Here is a 16,659-nt window from a genome sequence, read left to right as displayed (position 1 = left end):
ACAGCCTGCCCGTCTGTCCCGGCCAGATTGTTTACGAACAAGTTATGCATTTCTATATCATAAACAATCCTCACACTCCAAGTTTAAGCACCCGGTAGATATTTTTATCACATGTGCATGAATAATAATATTAACTAATAAATCATTTTATATGCATACAGGATATACAAGTTAAAACTAGCTAACAGCAAATGTCTTGAAGGACACAAAGGATATAGAATTTATGGAGATCGATATGAATGAGAACGAGCCGAATCATATTACCGTTAATTTATTAATAAAATTTTAGTACATCGAAAGTAGCTAGCATTAATGGCTATTTCATCTGTATGAAAATAGTTTTAATTATATTTACATATATTTACTATGTTTCTTTATACTAATCATGTAGCATCCTTCTTTATTTGCTAGATTGCAACATTGTGAATTTATTATTTAAAAAAGGAGAGTGGTCAAAGTAGGGTAAAAAAAACTCAAATATTAGTTAACTAATTTAATATAATCATAAATTAATTGAGTGTGATTTATATTAATAATAATACCAACTACAAATGATCCAGTTAACCTTTAACAGTTTATTTTAAACCTGTGTTAAAAGTGTTTAGTAAAAACGGGAAAACAATTTTCAAAGAATAGTTTTTTTATTGAGACTGCATATTTTGTAAGAGAATAGCCATTTTACAAAAATTTAATTGAAACTGGTATGATATTAATTTGATATTTTGTTTTTAATGATTATATTGACACGGGCAATTAGCATACAAATGAAAGTTTTTTTTAATGAATTGTAACTAGTCAATAATTGAGGTTTGACCAATAAAAAATATTGGTTTTAAGTGAGGAGTGTAAATACGGTAATAATGTGAAAACAATTTTTAGGTTGTCTTCTTGATAATGGCAGAAACGTTGAGGATTAAAATAAACTGTTGAGAGTAAAATGGACCATTTGTAATTGGTGTTATTATTACTAAATTTCAAATAGTTGAAATACTTTTTAAGATTTTTTTCTTTCTTTTTTTTGGACCGTATCCGATCATCTTCCGTTTTTATTTATTATGCGGTAAATCAGGTTACAATTTTGCGGTCACTAAAATTAATTTCTGTCAATATTCTTAGGTAAAGATGTTTGGAAAACACAATCGTAAATTTATTACCTGGGATGACATATACTTCTGTACACGAACTAATTTTATATCTAGATTTAGATAATTAAGCTATTAGCAATACTTCATGAGTTATTAGCATTAAACCTAACAGTATATGGCCACCATTTAGAAAACTCTTGCATATTAGGCTTTCAGAGAGTGATAAACTTTTTACAATCGTCTTTTTCAAACTGTTTGAAATCATAACCCATTAACAGAAATTACTTGAGAATCTTAGACTAACTTTAATATATAAATATAATATATAAGATATAAATTCGTTCAGGCTGACTAAGTTACATTTTCCAGGTGATGGAAAAAAACTTGTTTTAAAACAAGGACTAAAATAAAATAGTAAACACTCAACCAAAGGTTTAGCGAAATAGTTAGGGGTCACAGGGCCCGAATGCTCTGCTCTGATTGGATTGGATCTAGAGGTGTTTTAAGCTAAGCGTTCAAGATGCTGGCCAGTTTTTGCAAGAAACAACATGTTTAAAAGCATTTTTAAAACATTTCTAGACGGTTTTTTAATTGAAGAACATTAACATGCGATAGAGGATGAAACCATGAAGGACGGATACAATCAATAAATTTTATATTATTATTGTAATATAATTATTTCATTATATTTTAATAATCATATATTTTTAATCTTATATTATATCATTTTTTTAAATTTTATATCATATTTTGTAATTGTACGTTACTGATATTTTTTTTCTCTTGTCTGATGTTGACTGGTAGATATATGCTCTTCCTATTCCCAATGTTGACCTTATAGGATTTGGTGCTAAATCTTAAGGGTCATTGATGTAATACAAATAAATACAATAAAAATAAAATACGTATCTGTTACAAGTACAAAAAATATTTTCATGAAAAATTAACTAAAAATATTATTTAACCAATTCGCTCTCCAAGCTGTCTAATTATGTTTCTAAGAAGTTTGAGTAACCAATTCAGCTACTGATTATACTACTAATGATAAAAAAAATGATGAATTTGGAAATTAAATTTCCAACTTAAAAAAAATTTTGACACTGCGATGTCTGACACTGATATCTTGTATTAAGTAAAAAATAAAATGAACCTTTCGATTCCTTATTCATAAAACCTAGAATTTAATACATAATTAACGATTGAAAAATTCTTACTCGAATATAAACCAATCATATACTAATTTAATTTAGATTTGAAATATTCTTTATATTTATTGCCTTCCAGTAAACCTTGAGGTAAATAGTTATTCTCCTAAATGGCAAATAAAAATCAAATATCATCTATCTTGTCTTGAAATTATTGAGGTGCTCGCAAAAAAAACAGTCCTTACTCGGTCAATATCTAGCTTCCTCGCGACTATCTCCTTTGCCAGTTATCATACCCTGAATGTCATGACCCATCATTTATCAGAAACCGAAAAAAAACAACAGTTTTTTCATTCAGTCAGTCGTGCACATAGGGAAAATACTCCTGGGTAAAATTTTTAAAGAAATATTAGGCAAACTTTGGTTGAAAGTAACAGCCGGTAGAGGTATGAAGTAATATTGAAGGAAGTATCAATGTGATTAAGAGTTTCTATTTATATTTTTAATGATTCACTTTTCCGATAGCCTCTTTCAGTTATTCTATTTTTTCGAGAGCTTGGTTTTAACGCAACACGCTCCTCTAAAACATTTTCAGTTCCTGAAGTTCAAATTCAAAAACTAAAATAAATAGGATCTCTGAATAAAAATGTTAATATCATCTTAATAGAAGTGATTGATTTATATTTAACATATTAAATTTTAATTCATTTATAATAAATAAAAAACGAGCTGCAATCGCGCATTTTTGTAACTACTGGAAGAGGCTCCCGATATTATAGTTACAAAGTTTCTGAGAAATTAATTTTAACAAATTACAACTTAGTGCTAACTGCAGAATTCCCTTCAAATGTTTCTCATTCTCTTCTTCTAGATTATCTTTTATTTATTTCTGTTTTGTTTTTTTTTGTTAAGGGGCGGGGAGAGTGTGAAGGAAGGATCATGGCACAATTGCATGGAAGCGCAAAATGTTTGATGCTGGTGGTGTGAGGATAAGTTGCTTAGTAGTTAAGGAAAGGATCGGAAGTCCAGGAAAGTATAGTTAATTTACTAGAAAAGGAAAGGATAAAAGACGAGTGGTTCAGTAGTTTAAGAAAGGGTAGATACTTTAGGAAAGGATAGACAGTTTAGTAGATTAGCAGGTTTTAACCTGCGGTATAGATTTTTGCAAGATGGACCCCTATCGCTCTGTGCCTTCGAAAAGATGTGAGCAAATTTACTTTTAAAATTAAAGGCATGGGCAGAACTTCAAGAAATACTTAGGAATGGAGCCAACGGTTGGTTTCTTACTTAAAGGAGAGTACTTAGTTTTTCCCCACCGTCCAATCACGCTAGACAATAAATTGGGCTCTCCATGACTTTTTGATTTCCAAATTCTTATTAGGTATGGTATTTGTGCGTCAAGCTACACAACTTTGGAAAACCTATAGATCTACTATACACCAAGCGGTCCGGAGTCTGCCGGGCGTGTAGCCAGGACCTGCTTAAGAGGCACTGAATTCCAATGTATACTGGAAACCGAACTTCAAAACCTAACGGAAAATGAGTTTCCACCGCTGGTAGTCAAAGAAAACTACCATTATTTTGTTACTTAATATATGGATGAAAAATACCAGAGGAATCAGCCCACTTCTATTTAGAAGACCAGAGTAGAAGAAAGAAAGGCTAGATGTACCTGGGAGACCGCCGAACCATGATGAAGATGGAGTAAATCCGGAATCATTATATACTATAATACTAGACTGAATGAAGACCATATAACCGAATAGTAAGGAGGGAATGAGTTACTAGTTTAGGATAACACTGTTAGTTTACTAGTACAGGAAAGGTTAAATAGTTTATAAGTTTTGGATATATTTTTTTAAATTTATACTTCAATTACCTATATATGAACTATTTAGCCAGGGGAAATGCTGCGATTATGAAAAAATTCGAATAACTGTTTTCAATGGAAATACACGTTTGGTGATCCCCTCAGTCCAAATAACCAAGTCTTGAGAAATGGTCTGTAGGTCCACTGTAGGTGTGTACATGAACAGCCTAGTTCAAAAACGAAATGAATGTTGTCTGAAACTGAAATTACTTAATTAGGACAGATGTATCACCAAGAAGTTACTGAAATATTTTCATTAATCTTGTCTTCTAAAAGAAAAATTTTTTTGTCAGGTTGGACACAAATATTATCCTAATAGAAATGATTGATTAATATTTAATATATTACAATTTCTTTCTTCATAGATATTTTTTTAATAACAAATATCCACCTGCAATGGCCTATCATTAGCAACTACTGGAAGAGATCTTATCCAGATATTATCAATTACAAAGTGTCTGAGATAAATTAATTTTAACCAATTAAAACTTAGTGCCAACCGAAGAACTTCCTTCATATGTTTCTCATTTTCTTGTTCTAGATTATCTTCTATTTATTCCTGTGTGAGGAGTTGTGTGAAAAATATCTGACCGGAAGTGTCACCTTATATAATCAATTTGTGACATTTTTTTTTCTATTTTCTTGATGACGGTTTCATGATTTAATTCAACATGGTACATCAATTAACAATTAAATGGTCTTTAATATCAGCTAAGTCTTGAAGAAAAATCTTCATTGAAATAGTTTGGCAGGAAGTAAATTACGAATTTCCAAAATGCCTTTCTCGGAAGTATCTTTAATTTTGTTTGTTTGACTAGAAGCTAAGGAAAATAATTTTAAAACATGTGTACAAACTCCATTACTACTTACCATTGCTAATACAATCTGATTTTTTAGTTGAGAATTCATTCCTCTTTCAAATGCCTGTTTAAAAATGCCATTTTCAGTTAGAAGAAAAATGCAGACTTAGACTCTGATAACTGATCGGCCAACCCGTGAAGAGATAATCGTGCAACAGTTACTCAAATACAGACTGACCAATGGCTAAAAAAATTTTTTTTGGACTTAAGATCCATTTAAAACTGCGAAAACTTACATATGCGAAAATATGTTAACGTTACTATATTCTCCTTACCTAAGTTATAGCAAAAGTAAATACAACAGTACTAAGACCTATTTCTGCTAAAACAGGCCTCATTTTAATCTTTTTTAGAAAACTTAACTATCTTACAAGTGTTAATATATGCTTTTAATTTACAATAAATTTTATACTTTTTGAATATAACTGTTATTTTACTAAATAATTCAAAACACTATCCAAATTATAGTCTCAAAACTTTTATTTCATTTACACGTCCAACGTTTCGGCCAATTCGGCCATCTTCAGGGACAATCTACAACCAAAAAGGTTGAAATAAAAGTGTATTAATAGTGGTTAAAGAGAAATGATTTGACTGTGATTTTTAATGTATTTTTGACTTATTAGATATAAATGTTTTGACCTGGGCAGAATAGCCTGTATGAAGTTTTTAAAATGATTAAATGATATGTTTCATAGAAAATTAAGTAGATTGTCCCTGAAGTTGGCCGAATTGGCCGAAACGTTGGACGTGTAAATGAAATAAAAGTTTTGAGACTATAATTTGGATAGTGTTTTGAATTATTTAGTAAAAAATTGCCAGTCTCAAGAAAGAATTTTAAGATTATAAATATATAACTGTTATGTTATAATGAGCTATTTCTGTTATGAGTTGTGTCGCTGCTCCGGAAGTATAATGGCAAAGATGTAACATTTTGTGAGATTGGCTTTATTGTGTTGGCGGACTGATGATGGATAAATTAATCGATATTTTCATGTCCATTAATTCAGCTAACTTTTGCTTTAAAAAAAATATGAAGTTACCAGTGAAAAAAATCTCAATCGCGCATCTTCAGCACGTCAACAAAATAAACTAAATTTCACGATCTCGTCTTTCCAATTCCTGAGCAGCTATATGGAAAGTTGAAGGATTTTAAGTAGAAGATTTAAGTTTCGTCAATATCGTTAGAGCCGTTTTGACTCTACAGTCTGAAGAAAAACACGCAGCTGATATAACACCCATTTTTTTATACAGAAATCAGGAACCCTATCAAAACAAAACAATTAAGTCGGCCACCTGTTCCTATCAGTAACCGTGGCCAAAAACGCAAAACAGACTGACCAATGTTCAAAAATGTTTTTTTACATGATGAGCAAAGTAAATATTTAACTAACCTCCTCAGTTGTTTTTTCCCCTGACTTTTGGTAATATCGGTAATTTTAAGGTTTCAGTAGTTCTCATTTATCCTCCAGGCCCTCAACAGTACAAACTATCCTATTCTAAAATGAATAGATATGTTAAAACATATTTAATCCATAGCAATAAATAAAGCTGAAGAGTTTGTTTGTTTAGACATGCTAATTTTAGGAGCTACGAGTCCGACAACAAAATTCGTGTGTTAGATAGGTCGGTGATTGAGAAAGTCTTTTGGCTATACAGCATCCTATGACCCATAGGAACGGAGCAGTAAGCGTATTATGAAAAGCTTGCATAGATACATGTCCTGAATCTTTGCTATAACAATTTTTATCTAGCTAAAATTTATAATGATAGTTATTTAGTCATAGTAGATTTCCAATATTAGTTTTTATACCTAAAAATATATATTATATTCTGAAGCATTTGGTTGATGGTTATATTCTCTTCGAGACAAAGTGAAAATCATCTAAATCGGACCAATATTAGCAAGGATACAGTTTATTGTACTTGGGATTATTTAATTAATAACCATCAAACTTTAAAGCCATTCCGCCAACTGTTCTGTTTTATTTTTGTTTTTTATTCGTCTTTTTTACATAAATTTGGGGTGTTCTATAGGTAATTAGATGCATTTGAACACGTTATCACTACTTATATGAAACAGGTATGTTTAACCTAAATTCAATAAGGTTGAAACCGTGGTGCATAGAAAGTATTTGATAAAACAAATTTAAAATCTAGAAATAACATATTTTTGTACTTTAAATAACATAAAATAATAAAGAAGGTTTTTATAACTATTAATTAATATTTAATATTCACTTCAATTTTAATTTCTATAGAATCAGTTAGGTAAAAGATGGAATATGTATTAGGTTTTGAAATATATGAGCCCTCTGAATTAGAAAAGTCACCAAAACAGATGATTATAATTCTCCGATGTTTGGCTGAAAAATAAAATAAAGTAGCCTCAGTTCATAAACTGAAGTACATAATATCTGAGTGTGTAAACCACTTACGGATAAACTAGATTGGAAGATAGCAGAGAATAATTTTATTAATGTCATTAACTACTTAACAACTGAACCTGATAAGCTTCATCAAGCAATAAATTCTGATAATGAGCATAACCCAGACAAAAAAAGATTAATTCAAATGTCTTACACGATTCCATTTGCAATGAGAAATATTTTTAGATGTCAGTAACATAGACAAGCATAAATACATAGTTGAAGATTCTTTCCAAACAAAACAAATAAAATCTGACATAATTACCCATAATGACGCAGACTTGAGCCAGCAGCTGATCCGTTATTAATTGGACAGTAACCAGGGCCGAATAAGCAGCGAAAAGGCAGGCCACGTGACACATCAATGTTTTTCCATGCAGATTCTGAAGCTTAGGAAGACTGCAGTAAACGGATAAAGTCAGAAGGAGGAAAAATGCAGATATCATCATGCCCAGAGTATTCCACAGTGGTAGAAAAGGTTTTTCCACTTGTGGAAAACAGAAAAATACATAGTCTCCATCCTTATACATCGTGATATTTGCGTTGTACACATTTTCTACACAAAAAAATCCAAGTTCTGTTTTGGTACCATCAGGGGCATAGATAGAGCCATCGAGGTCCAAGTGATAAAACTCTGCTACTTCTTCCAAATACTTGCCACCGAATGGACAATCGATTCCATACCAATAGGCTGGATTTCTCGGAGCAACTGGTTTCGGTTTCTTGCCAGACTCGTTAAAAACTCTCATAGGCCGGATAGACCTGTTCGACTGAAGGCATTGAGTCGAGAATTCCTCAAAGTAACTCATACCCTCTGGACAACATTTCCGAATGCAAGTGTTGCTCTTACAAGCGACCCTCTGATCTTCGCAAGTCCTCACTACCAATTGGTTCTGCTTCTCGGTTCTATCCACACATATTTCATCTGGATTCAAGGTATAATTTTTTCCACCTGATTCAAATGTAATCGAAGCAGATTGGTGGCGGTAAACTTTACCTACTGGAACAAGATGATCTACAACTACTTCGTCCCAAGAGCACTGTGGTACTCCTACTTCAACATCAACGACTCCTTCTGCATTATGCATGAGAACATTGAGAAGAGGTGTAGGCAAAGATGGATTCTGCTCTCCCCAGCAAGTCTGAAGGAAGGAATCATATGTCCTGTTGATAGGACAACATTTTCGCAGGTAGTTGACATTGGGAACGACAAAGCCTTCCTCATCTGATCCACAATTTAAAGCAACAATTGAGTCGGTGCCGTTCTGATTGTCTATGCAGGAGGCATTGGTCCCTTCGACAGCCAATTGATACGTGATATTGCATTCAGCGGAGAAACCGAACGTGAAATTCATGTAATGCCAAGTGTGAGCGGACTCGAGGCAATGGACTTGGCGGGGAGAGAGGATGAGCGAAGACCCCTGTGGACAGCACTTCTTGACGGACATGATGAGCGACGCCGCCGGGGCGAGCAGCAAGAACACTCCTAGCAGCATGACCGCCGGCCGCTGACTGACGCTCTTCCTCTAATAATAGACCTCACCTACCTCCCTTCCCGCCGGCTTGTTTATCTTAAGGGGATGCTCAAACAACCCTACTAATTAAATTAACGTCTTATACATTAAGATACCTGTGGAGTGTATAATATTTTTTTTTTTACTGAAAATGATGTTTTGACCCACTTCAAACAAGATAATTTTCTTTTAAAGTTACTCAGGACATACTTAACATTTTTCTGTGATTTAAAAGCTATAAAGAAAATCAATGAAATATGGTTTGTAAAACTTAAAACGTGATTTTTATTAGAAAAAAATGAAGTAATATAAGATATATTGAGTTAGAACGAATGATTAATTCATCTGATTCTCAATAAATTTGGCCAAAAAACTGATTTTGTAAAATTGAAATTTATAATATACATACAGTTTCTATTAAAATTAAATTTTCTGAAGTATATTACCGAGAAATAATATTTTATACACTTGACACACAATATTTCATTCATAAATTAATTTTTATTTTAATGCGCTTCTTGGCGGTTGCATCAATTTCAATATTATAAATATATTAGGACATTCCAAAATGCAGTCATATTATTTATAATTATTTAACTTAAGATGAAATAATTTCAATAGTTCAAATAGAACTTCAGCTTCATGACTAGTTTGTTTTATGTAAAAGCTCAATGTTAAAACCCCTCTAGACAGACATCGAAATCATCTTAGGTAGACTTTCTACAACCTCAACACCGACCAACAATCTTTTATAAAATTACAACTATGGAACACTTAAATAATAATTTAAAAATCAATAATACCTTCACAATACCTTTAGAGACATCTAAAATGTAGATTCTAGTATATCAACTCCAAAATATCAAGTTTTCGGATATATTAATTACTTCCAAAGATATTTATGTGATGGTGTGTGACTTTATTATAATTTTTTAATTTCCAAAAAGCAAGAATAACTATAACCAGTGCATTCCTAATCATTGACAGTAGAGGCCATCTTTAAAAAAGTGAGAGCCTCAGGCACTTAATAATATGGGGCCTCTATTTATTAATTAGAATTTATTTTCTGAGTAGCTTCGAGTCACTAACAGTATTAACAATACACTAGTTAAGTTAATTGGATTAAGAAAAGTTTTAAGCACTTAGAAGAAGTATATTTCGTGATTTTTGACCAGCTAAATCATAAATCACTTCTTCAAAGCCTATTTTTGTAAGTACATCACTTTCTATCGACTGCAATGATAAACTTCTAGAAATTTTTTATAGTAATAAAAGCAATAAACATTTAACAAAAGTCTTAAACATTTACAAAAGGTGCATTTCTAGATTTTGGATAAGCAAAATTATGAATTACTGTTTCAAAACCTATTATTTTAATAACAATGTTCTTTAATGACATCAGTAATGAAGATATTTCTAGTAACAATCATATTTTGCAGTTCATTCTTGATTCGTTTTAATTTAACGAATCAGAGAAATATGGAGGCCATATGGACCAAGGGGCTCTCTGGGCCAGATCACAGTAGACCAATGAGAAAAGATGCCACTGAGTTAAGAAATAAATAAGGAACTGATCCATTTTTCTTTAAATAATGTTCTTTTTTTTTCTTTCGAGTAATTTGTTATTAATTCGCATTAATTAAGCATTGAAATTACATATATGTGTATGTATATATGCATTAAGTTGAAATACTTGATAAGTTCTTTTACTGATAAAAAAAATCTTTGATTTGAATACCAAAATATGATCAATTCAATCTGTAGTCTCAGGGAAATGTTTATTAGAATACAAAAATATCAGTCATATATATAATCAATCTAAGACGATGAATGAAAGCCATATCTAAAATGATAGATAAAATTGTTTGTTTCAGGGATTCCCCACACCAACAGATCTTGACCTTACAACATTAAAATACTATATACTGATAATAGCTTAAAAATTAAATAAAAAATGAAATGTTGCTTGCAAATATTCAAGGCACAGAAACTCCTGGAACCAGAGGTATAATTAAAGAATGGCTCTCTATAAATCACCTCTATTGAAACAAAAAGGATAGGGTTTTACATATGTCAAATAAAATTAACAATTTTTGTACATAGACATTATCTTTGTTGTTTAGATCTAATTTTTACTAAATAATATTTTTTCTGTCTTAAATATGAGCTTTAATATATTTTACATAAAATATTGTAATATCATTTTATTTGTTCCTACTCTGGATCAAATAAATTGAAAACCTGCAAATTACCTACAAAATAGTCAGGACTTCAAAATAACAAGAGCTGGAGTAGATCAATGAACATATGGGGCCACATCCTATAGCCCTGTTCTAAAAATTAAATAAAAAAACTTATACATCACAGAACAATTTATAGTTTTAGAGAGCCTTTTGATTCTTTTTATCTCTTTAGGGGTATTCCAAACTTCCCAAAGTCCTCTGCAGTATCCAGCCGAAACCAAGGGTGGCCTCACAATATCAGACAGTCCAGACCCCCGTAATGTCAATTTGTATCTGTCAGTAATCAAATTCTTATTCATTCTTCACAGCTATTACATACCTAATAGAACATCATTTAAAGTAAAGTAAATTTTCTGACATAAAAGCCCTAATACAGCTTTTTACGTTCAGTAGTTCCCGAGATAAAGATTTTTTTAAACAGCAACATTTCTTAAGAAAATCGTTAGTGAATTTACTTTGGGTACTTTACCAATGTCTTTTACAACTCAAATAAAAAGTAGTTTAATATATTACAAAATCTTCATTTGAGTAATAATTTTCATGATATTTGCTAAAATTAATTTATAAGATGTTGATTTTTAGTTTGGATAATTTTTATTGTTTTTGAAAAACTATATCTCAGAAATCAATTAATGTCTGTCAGCACACAAATTAAACATATTTGAATGTACTATAAAATAGTTTATAACGTTTATCTACATAGAAGTAGTAGTTTTTATGATACTTGCCAAAATAAATTCACAAAATGTTGATTTTCCATATTTTGAAAAAAATTGGTTTTAAGACAGAATATCTCAGTTACTATTAGATATAAATAATTTACTCTACATTAGATAATGTGCTTTAAAGGTTTTTTGTGTCATAGGTAGTTTTAAGGATATAAAGCTCTGATTGAAGAATGAGCGAAAATGTTAGATTTTTCTAAAATAAAATAAACTTCAAGGTACATGATTCTTAAATATTTCAATATTTACTTTTTAATGATACTTACTGAATTCCTTTTACAGTATAGGTAAAAGCAGCACCATTTTCTGAAAAGAAATAACTCACTTTGTTTTCTAAAAAGGACTACAGAAATGATTTTTTTATCTTCGGTAAAACCGCCATTTTTTATTCCCCCGAACTACAATGAGGAAGAGTGATCAATTTAGACTCTAAACTTAATATACTTCTCATTAAATTGATAAAAACATTGGAGTGAAATAACTATTGTTTTTTTTTCTCCTCTTGAGCTCTTGGACTACTAGTTAATGCAAATATGGTAGCCAACTCCGCAAGACAATTAATTACCCCCGATCATGGTATAAACAAAATATTGGCACAATGAAGTAAAGTATAGAGTTAACATTTAATTTTCAATGGAATTCAACACCATGATCCTGTGAGTCTTATAATTCTTTCAGTACTTTCGCGGATAGCGGTTAACTACGATTGGTAAAAAAAAACTGTTATAACATGAAATTCTTCCAATCCATCAAGGGTTTGCATATCTCTTAAGCCTAGTGAGCAAAAGTCGACATTTATAGTGATATTATGAACCATAATATAATGAAAGTAGTAATACTACAATATACATTTAAGGTGTCCGTCTAAACATGTTCACCTCCCTAATCCCTAAAATGTTAAGAATTTTTATTTAGTTTTTGATTTATGGGATTGATCGTCTAACTTTAGGAGTACCAGTAATTTTTTAATCTTCTCCAGCATACGTCGAATTTTTGTGGAAAGTTCTAACAAGCGCATTTTTAATTCATCGAGTTCTGAAGAGTTTCGGCGAAGAACGGTAAGGAGACGAGGAGAGATCGTGTCCGCAATGACAGGATACGCCAGAAGCTGGGGATTGCCTCAGTGAAGGAGGTTCTGCAGACACGGCAGTTGAAATGGTCCGGCCACATCATTAAGATGGAGGAACATAGGGATCCGCTAAAGATAATGGAGTACATACCAGATGACAGAAGGCCGCGTAGACGACCAATGATGTCCCACCAGGAGTATGTCGACAGGCTTTGCAAGGAAAGATCCTTGTCAGGCCAGGAACCTAGCTGCTAATAGAGAATGTTGGAGCCTGTGGCTGAACGCTTCCCTTTGCTGATTAGGCACCATGGGAAGAAGCAAAATAAGAGTTCTGAAGCCGTGAATCACCAAATACAGCAAAGAATTTTGACTCTTTTGGTTGATTTGTATACAAAGAAGCGAAAAATCGAAAAAACCTACTGATCAAAATCGTTTCAGTCGAGGAAATTTAAGTTATGATGAGGGATTATTATGCGAATTGAATTCCAATACAATTTTGATCTTTCGATAGTACACTAGTACCTTAGTATCCTACTAATACGACGAAAATCAAATCAAATTTTCAAAAATTTAATAGGCGTGAACTGGTGGTTATAGCGGGACACACACCCTGTAGGTCTTTTATTTTATGATTTATAACTTACACTATCATTATTGCTGATTTTATTGGGACTAAATTATCGACTTCCATTCGCTCAAGAGCATAAATTTCCGATTCTGACACTTTTTTTTTATTTCCACCATTAATACAAATTTTGTACACCTTATGTAATGAGGAAGCATTATTTCCATGTTTGTCTGTTTGTAATTATCTTTGTGTACGAGTAAAGTCCATCGAACCTTTAATCTAATTATGATAGATTTTTCAGGAGGTGTGCGCGTTAGTATCTTGTTGTTCCCATATGGATTTTGTCAGATTCTGTTGACTAATTTCACTTATGTTACCCATGCGTAAGTGAAATTTTCTTGGCAAAATTGAATTTCAAAAACGGCTATTGCCCAGATTGCCCCAAATTTTGTAGTAAGTTGAGTCCTATATCAATTTGATCAGATTGTGTTAACGACTCTCGCTTACAAATGGGTAAACTTATTTTCCTTTATTATTGTAATTATGGCACTACGGTCCTACAAGAACCTAGGCCTTTTCCACCACAGCCAACCATTCTTGCTCTCTTCCTCCATCTTCGAACATCCAGCCCCCTCAGGTCTAATATTATAGGAAGACGTTTCTGAAAATGGGATTTGAAGAAGAAACAGGAACCGAAAAGGAGCTGACGGAACTGTTTGTAGCATTAGTGAAAAGAGTCCAGTTAACATGGACAGGACATGTAGAGAGAATGCTCAATCAAAGAATACCCAACACGATGTTCTATGGAAAACTGGACGGCCAAAGAAGAAGAGCACGCCTCAGATAACAAGGCTGTATGATGTAGAACAAACGAACAAACTTAAAAATTAAAAAATAAGTAATAAACGTATTTTCCTTGCCATACCTATTTTTCGAAAACGACTCGTTAAATTTGGTCCAAATTTGAAGAAAATTTATAGATTAATAATGGCATTGTCTTTTTTATCTAATTCTATCCAGTACTTTGGCTTGCACATGCGCTTTGAGCTGCATGCGCGCAGCGTTTTCCTTGATACACTACATCCGCAATAGAATCGTCTTTAATTTTAACTTTTTTAATTAAACGATTTAACGTATCGATGTAGAAAAGTCGGGAATTAGTGTAGACATGGTCTATAATTTTAAATGTTCACTTATAACGATCATTTGATTTCTCATAACTTTGTTCATAGCACCAACAAGGGAACCATTCCTTCCCGCCCTCTTCCCGAAATCCTATATTAATAGACAGGCTTATCTTATAGAATAGGAGACAATGAAACTTTTATTAAACGGACGAACGTGAAGCTTGCAATGAGACGAGAGTGAAAAATCAGTAAGACGACCCACGCAGGTGCGTCTCCAAAACTGACGCAAAAAAACAAATTTTGATTGAATTCATTCAACTATTTCGTAAACTCTTTAATAAACAATTATATGAAATATTTTTATACATGGCTGAATGTTCGAAAAGAACCGATTTTAATTTCGAGTGCGTTTTCAAAACTGAGACACTCAAGGGAACTTTGAATGGTGGTTATTTCTCATAAAATAATAGATAAGATGAGCCATTCGGGGACAGCTGTAAGTTTCCAAGGATGGTATCCTCGTCCAACAGGGTACAAAGTAGGAACGCAAGCCCGAATGGTAGCCAGCCGCCGGGTCATACAGGAAGGTACCTTAGTTCTACCAGGTGCTATTCCTGTGGATACGAAGAGATTTTCAAGCCCAGACTACAAACTCACCATCGGGTCCTACAAAAATAAAACAGGTAGAGGAAGGAAGAGAAAACCAGAGAAGTCAGAGGAATAAAGACGATATTCATTTTCACTAATATGATTCTACTAATATAGTTCCACTATGTAAATTTCTATCTTCTGCCTCCAAAAGAAATGTTTCTTGTGAAGCGAGATTTCACCCCGGGGCTGTCCAATTCTAGCAGTGCCAAGTCTCTGGGATATTAAACGTTATCGATAGGTATTAGTATGAATGACAGAGTCATATATAAATTTGGCTCTTAACTGTGTATAGTTTTCAAGTAATACAAAATTTGGATGAAATAACTTCCTTTTTCTATCAAATCCCGGGCTCTTGGACAATAAAGCGTGCTCTTGCCAACCCTTAGTGAATTCAGATAGCAAGTCATCCAAATCACAATCCCCATTACGATTATTTCAAGCTAACCATAAGAGAAAAGGTCGTCATTTTTCGCCTCAGAACTGGACATAATCTCTGAAATCACACATCTTCAGGACATTCAAGATAGCACCCAGTCCTCTACATGAATGCAGCCAAAATGAACAAACCACAGAGCACATTCTACAAAGCTGCCAGCTGATAGAGGACATGCAGGGGCAGATATGGCCCCAATTCACAAACCTTAGGACCAAGCTTTTCTGAAGTCTGGAGGACCTAAGAAGGACAGCTAATTTTATGTTTTTACTTCCTGACATAGCCACCTAGAGGGAAGAACAATGAAGAAGAAGTGAATTCAAATGGTCAATCCATCAAAAACGTTTGGAAAAGTTTAAGACAAATCAAAAAGTATTTGTAAGTATTACTTGGACAACCAAATAGATACTTTTTGTAGAAGCAATTGAACCTATTATACAACTGCTATAAGAATTATTGAAGAACTAACCCCTATCGTAATTTCTTTTCACAAATTTTTTTTCAAACTTTTTATTTCTGCATACTTTTTTTATTAAAAAAAATTTGTATTTTTTTCTTATTATTAATCATAATATTGTTGGAGGGGTTAGGAAAAGATTAAAAGGATATTTTGTTGGGCTTCTATAGACCTCAAAACAGTAATGGTACAGTTAGCTGAATACATTTATTTGAGGCAAACCCATGTAATATTTATTTGACAAAAAAAACCTTTTTCTGAATGCATAAGCAAAAATATTAGAGACTTCAAGATTTATTTTGTAAGTATGTGAGTAAATAGAAATTATTCATACTAGAGTATACTATTTAAATAAATAAATTATATAGCCATCAGAGCCTAGTTGTTAAAGCACTGGATTTGGGATATAAAAAACACAAAATCGATTTCACCGCTGGTTTCCAGCAGGAGGTTTAACCAAAACCCTTGGGGGATCTACATGCT

The 16,659-nt window shown here is 32.4% G+C and overlaps 1 protein-coding gene across 1 annotated transcript in view; it reads right to left on the bottom strand.

Moving 5' to 3' along the window:
• The window catches only part of LOC106684643 (G-protein coupled receptor Mth), a 137,000-nt gene extending 128,109 nt beyond the window's left edge, over positions 1 to 8,891 (bottom strand). Inside the window, exon 1 of the mRNA XM_014426851.2 lies at positions 7,655 to 8,891. Within this exon, the coding sequence (XP_014282337.1) occupies positions 7,655 to 8,885 (1,231 nt within the window). The 5' untranslated portion in view covers positions 8,886 to 8,891. The remainder of the gene's footprint in view (positions 1 to 7,654) is intronic.
• Between the last annotated feature and the right edge of the window lie 7,768 nt (positions 8,892 to 16,659).

The sequence above is a fragment of the Halyomorpha halys genome, unplaced genomic scaffold (assembly GCF_000696795.3).
Source record: "Halyomorpha halys isolate HHAL.00 unplaced genomic scaffold, Hhal_1.1 Scaffold596.1, whole genome shotgun sequence".
Taxonomy (NCBI): Eukaryota; Metazoa; Arthropoda; class Insecta; order Hemiptera; family Pentatomidae; genus Halyomorpha; species Halyomorpha halys.
Note: the sequence above shows the minus strand (reverse complement) of the source record. Positions and strands in the feature narration are given on the sequence as shown.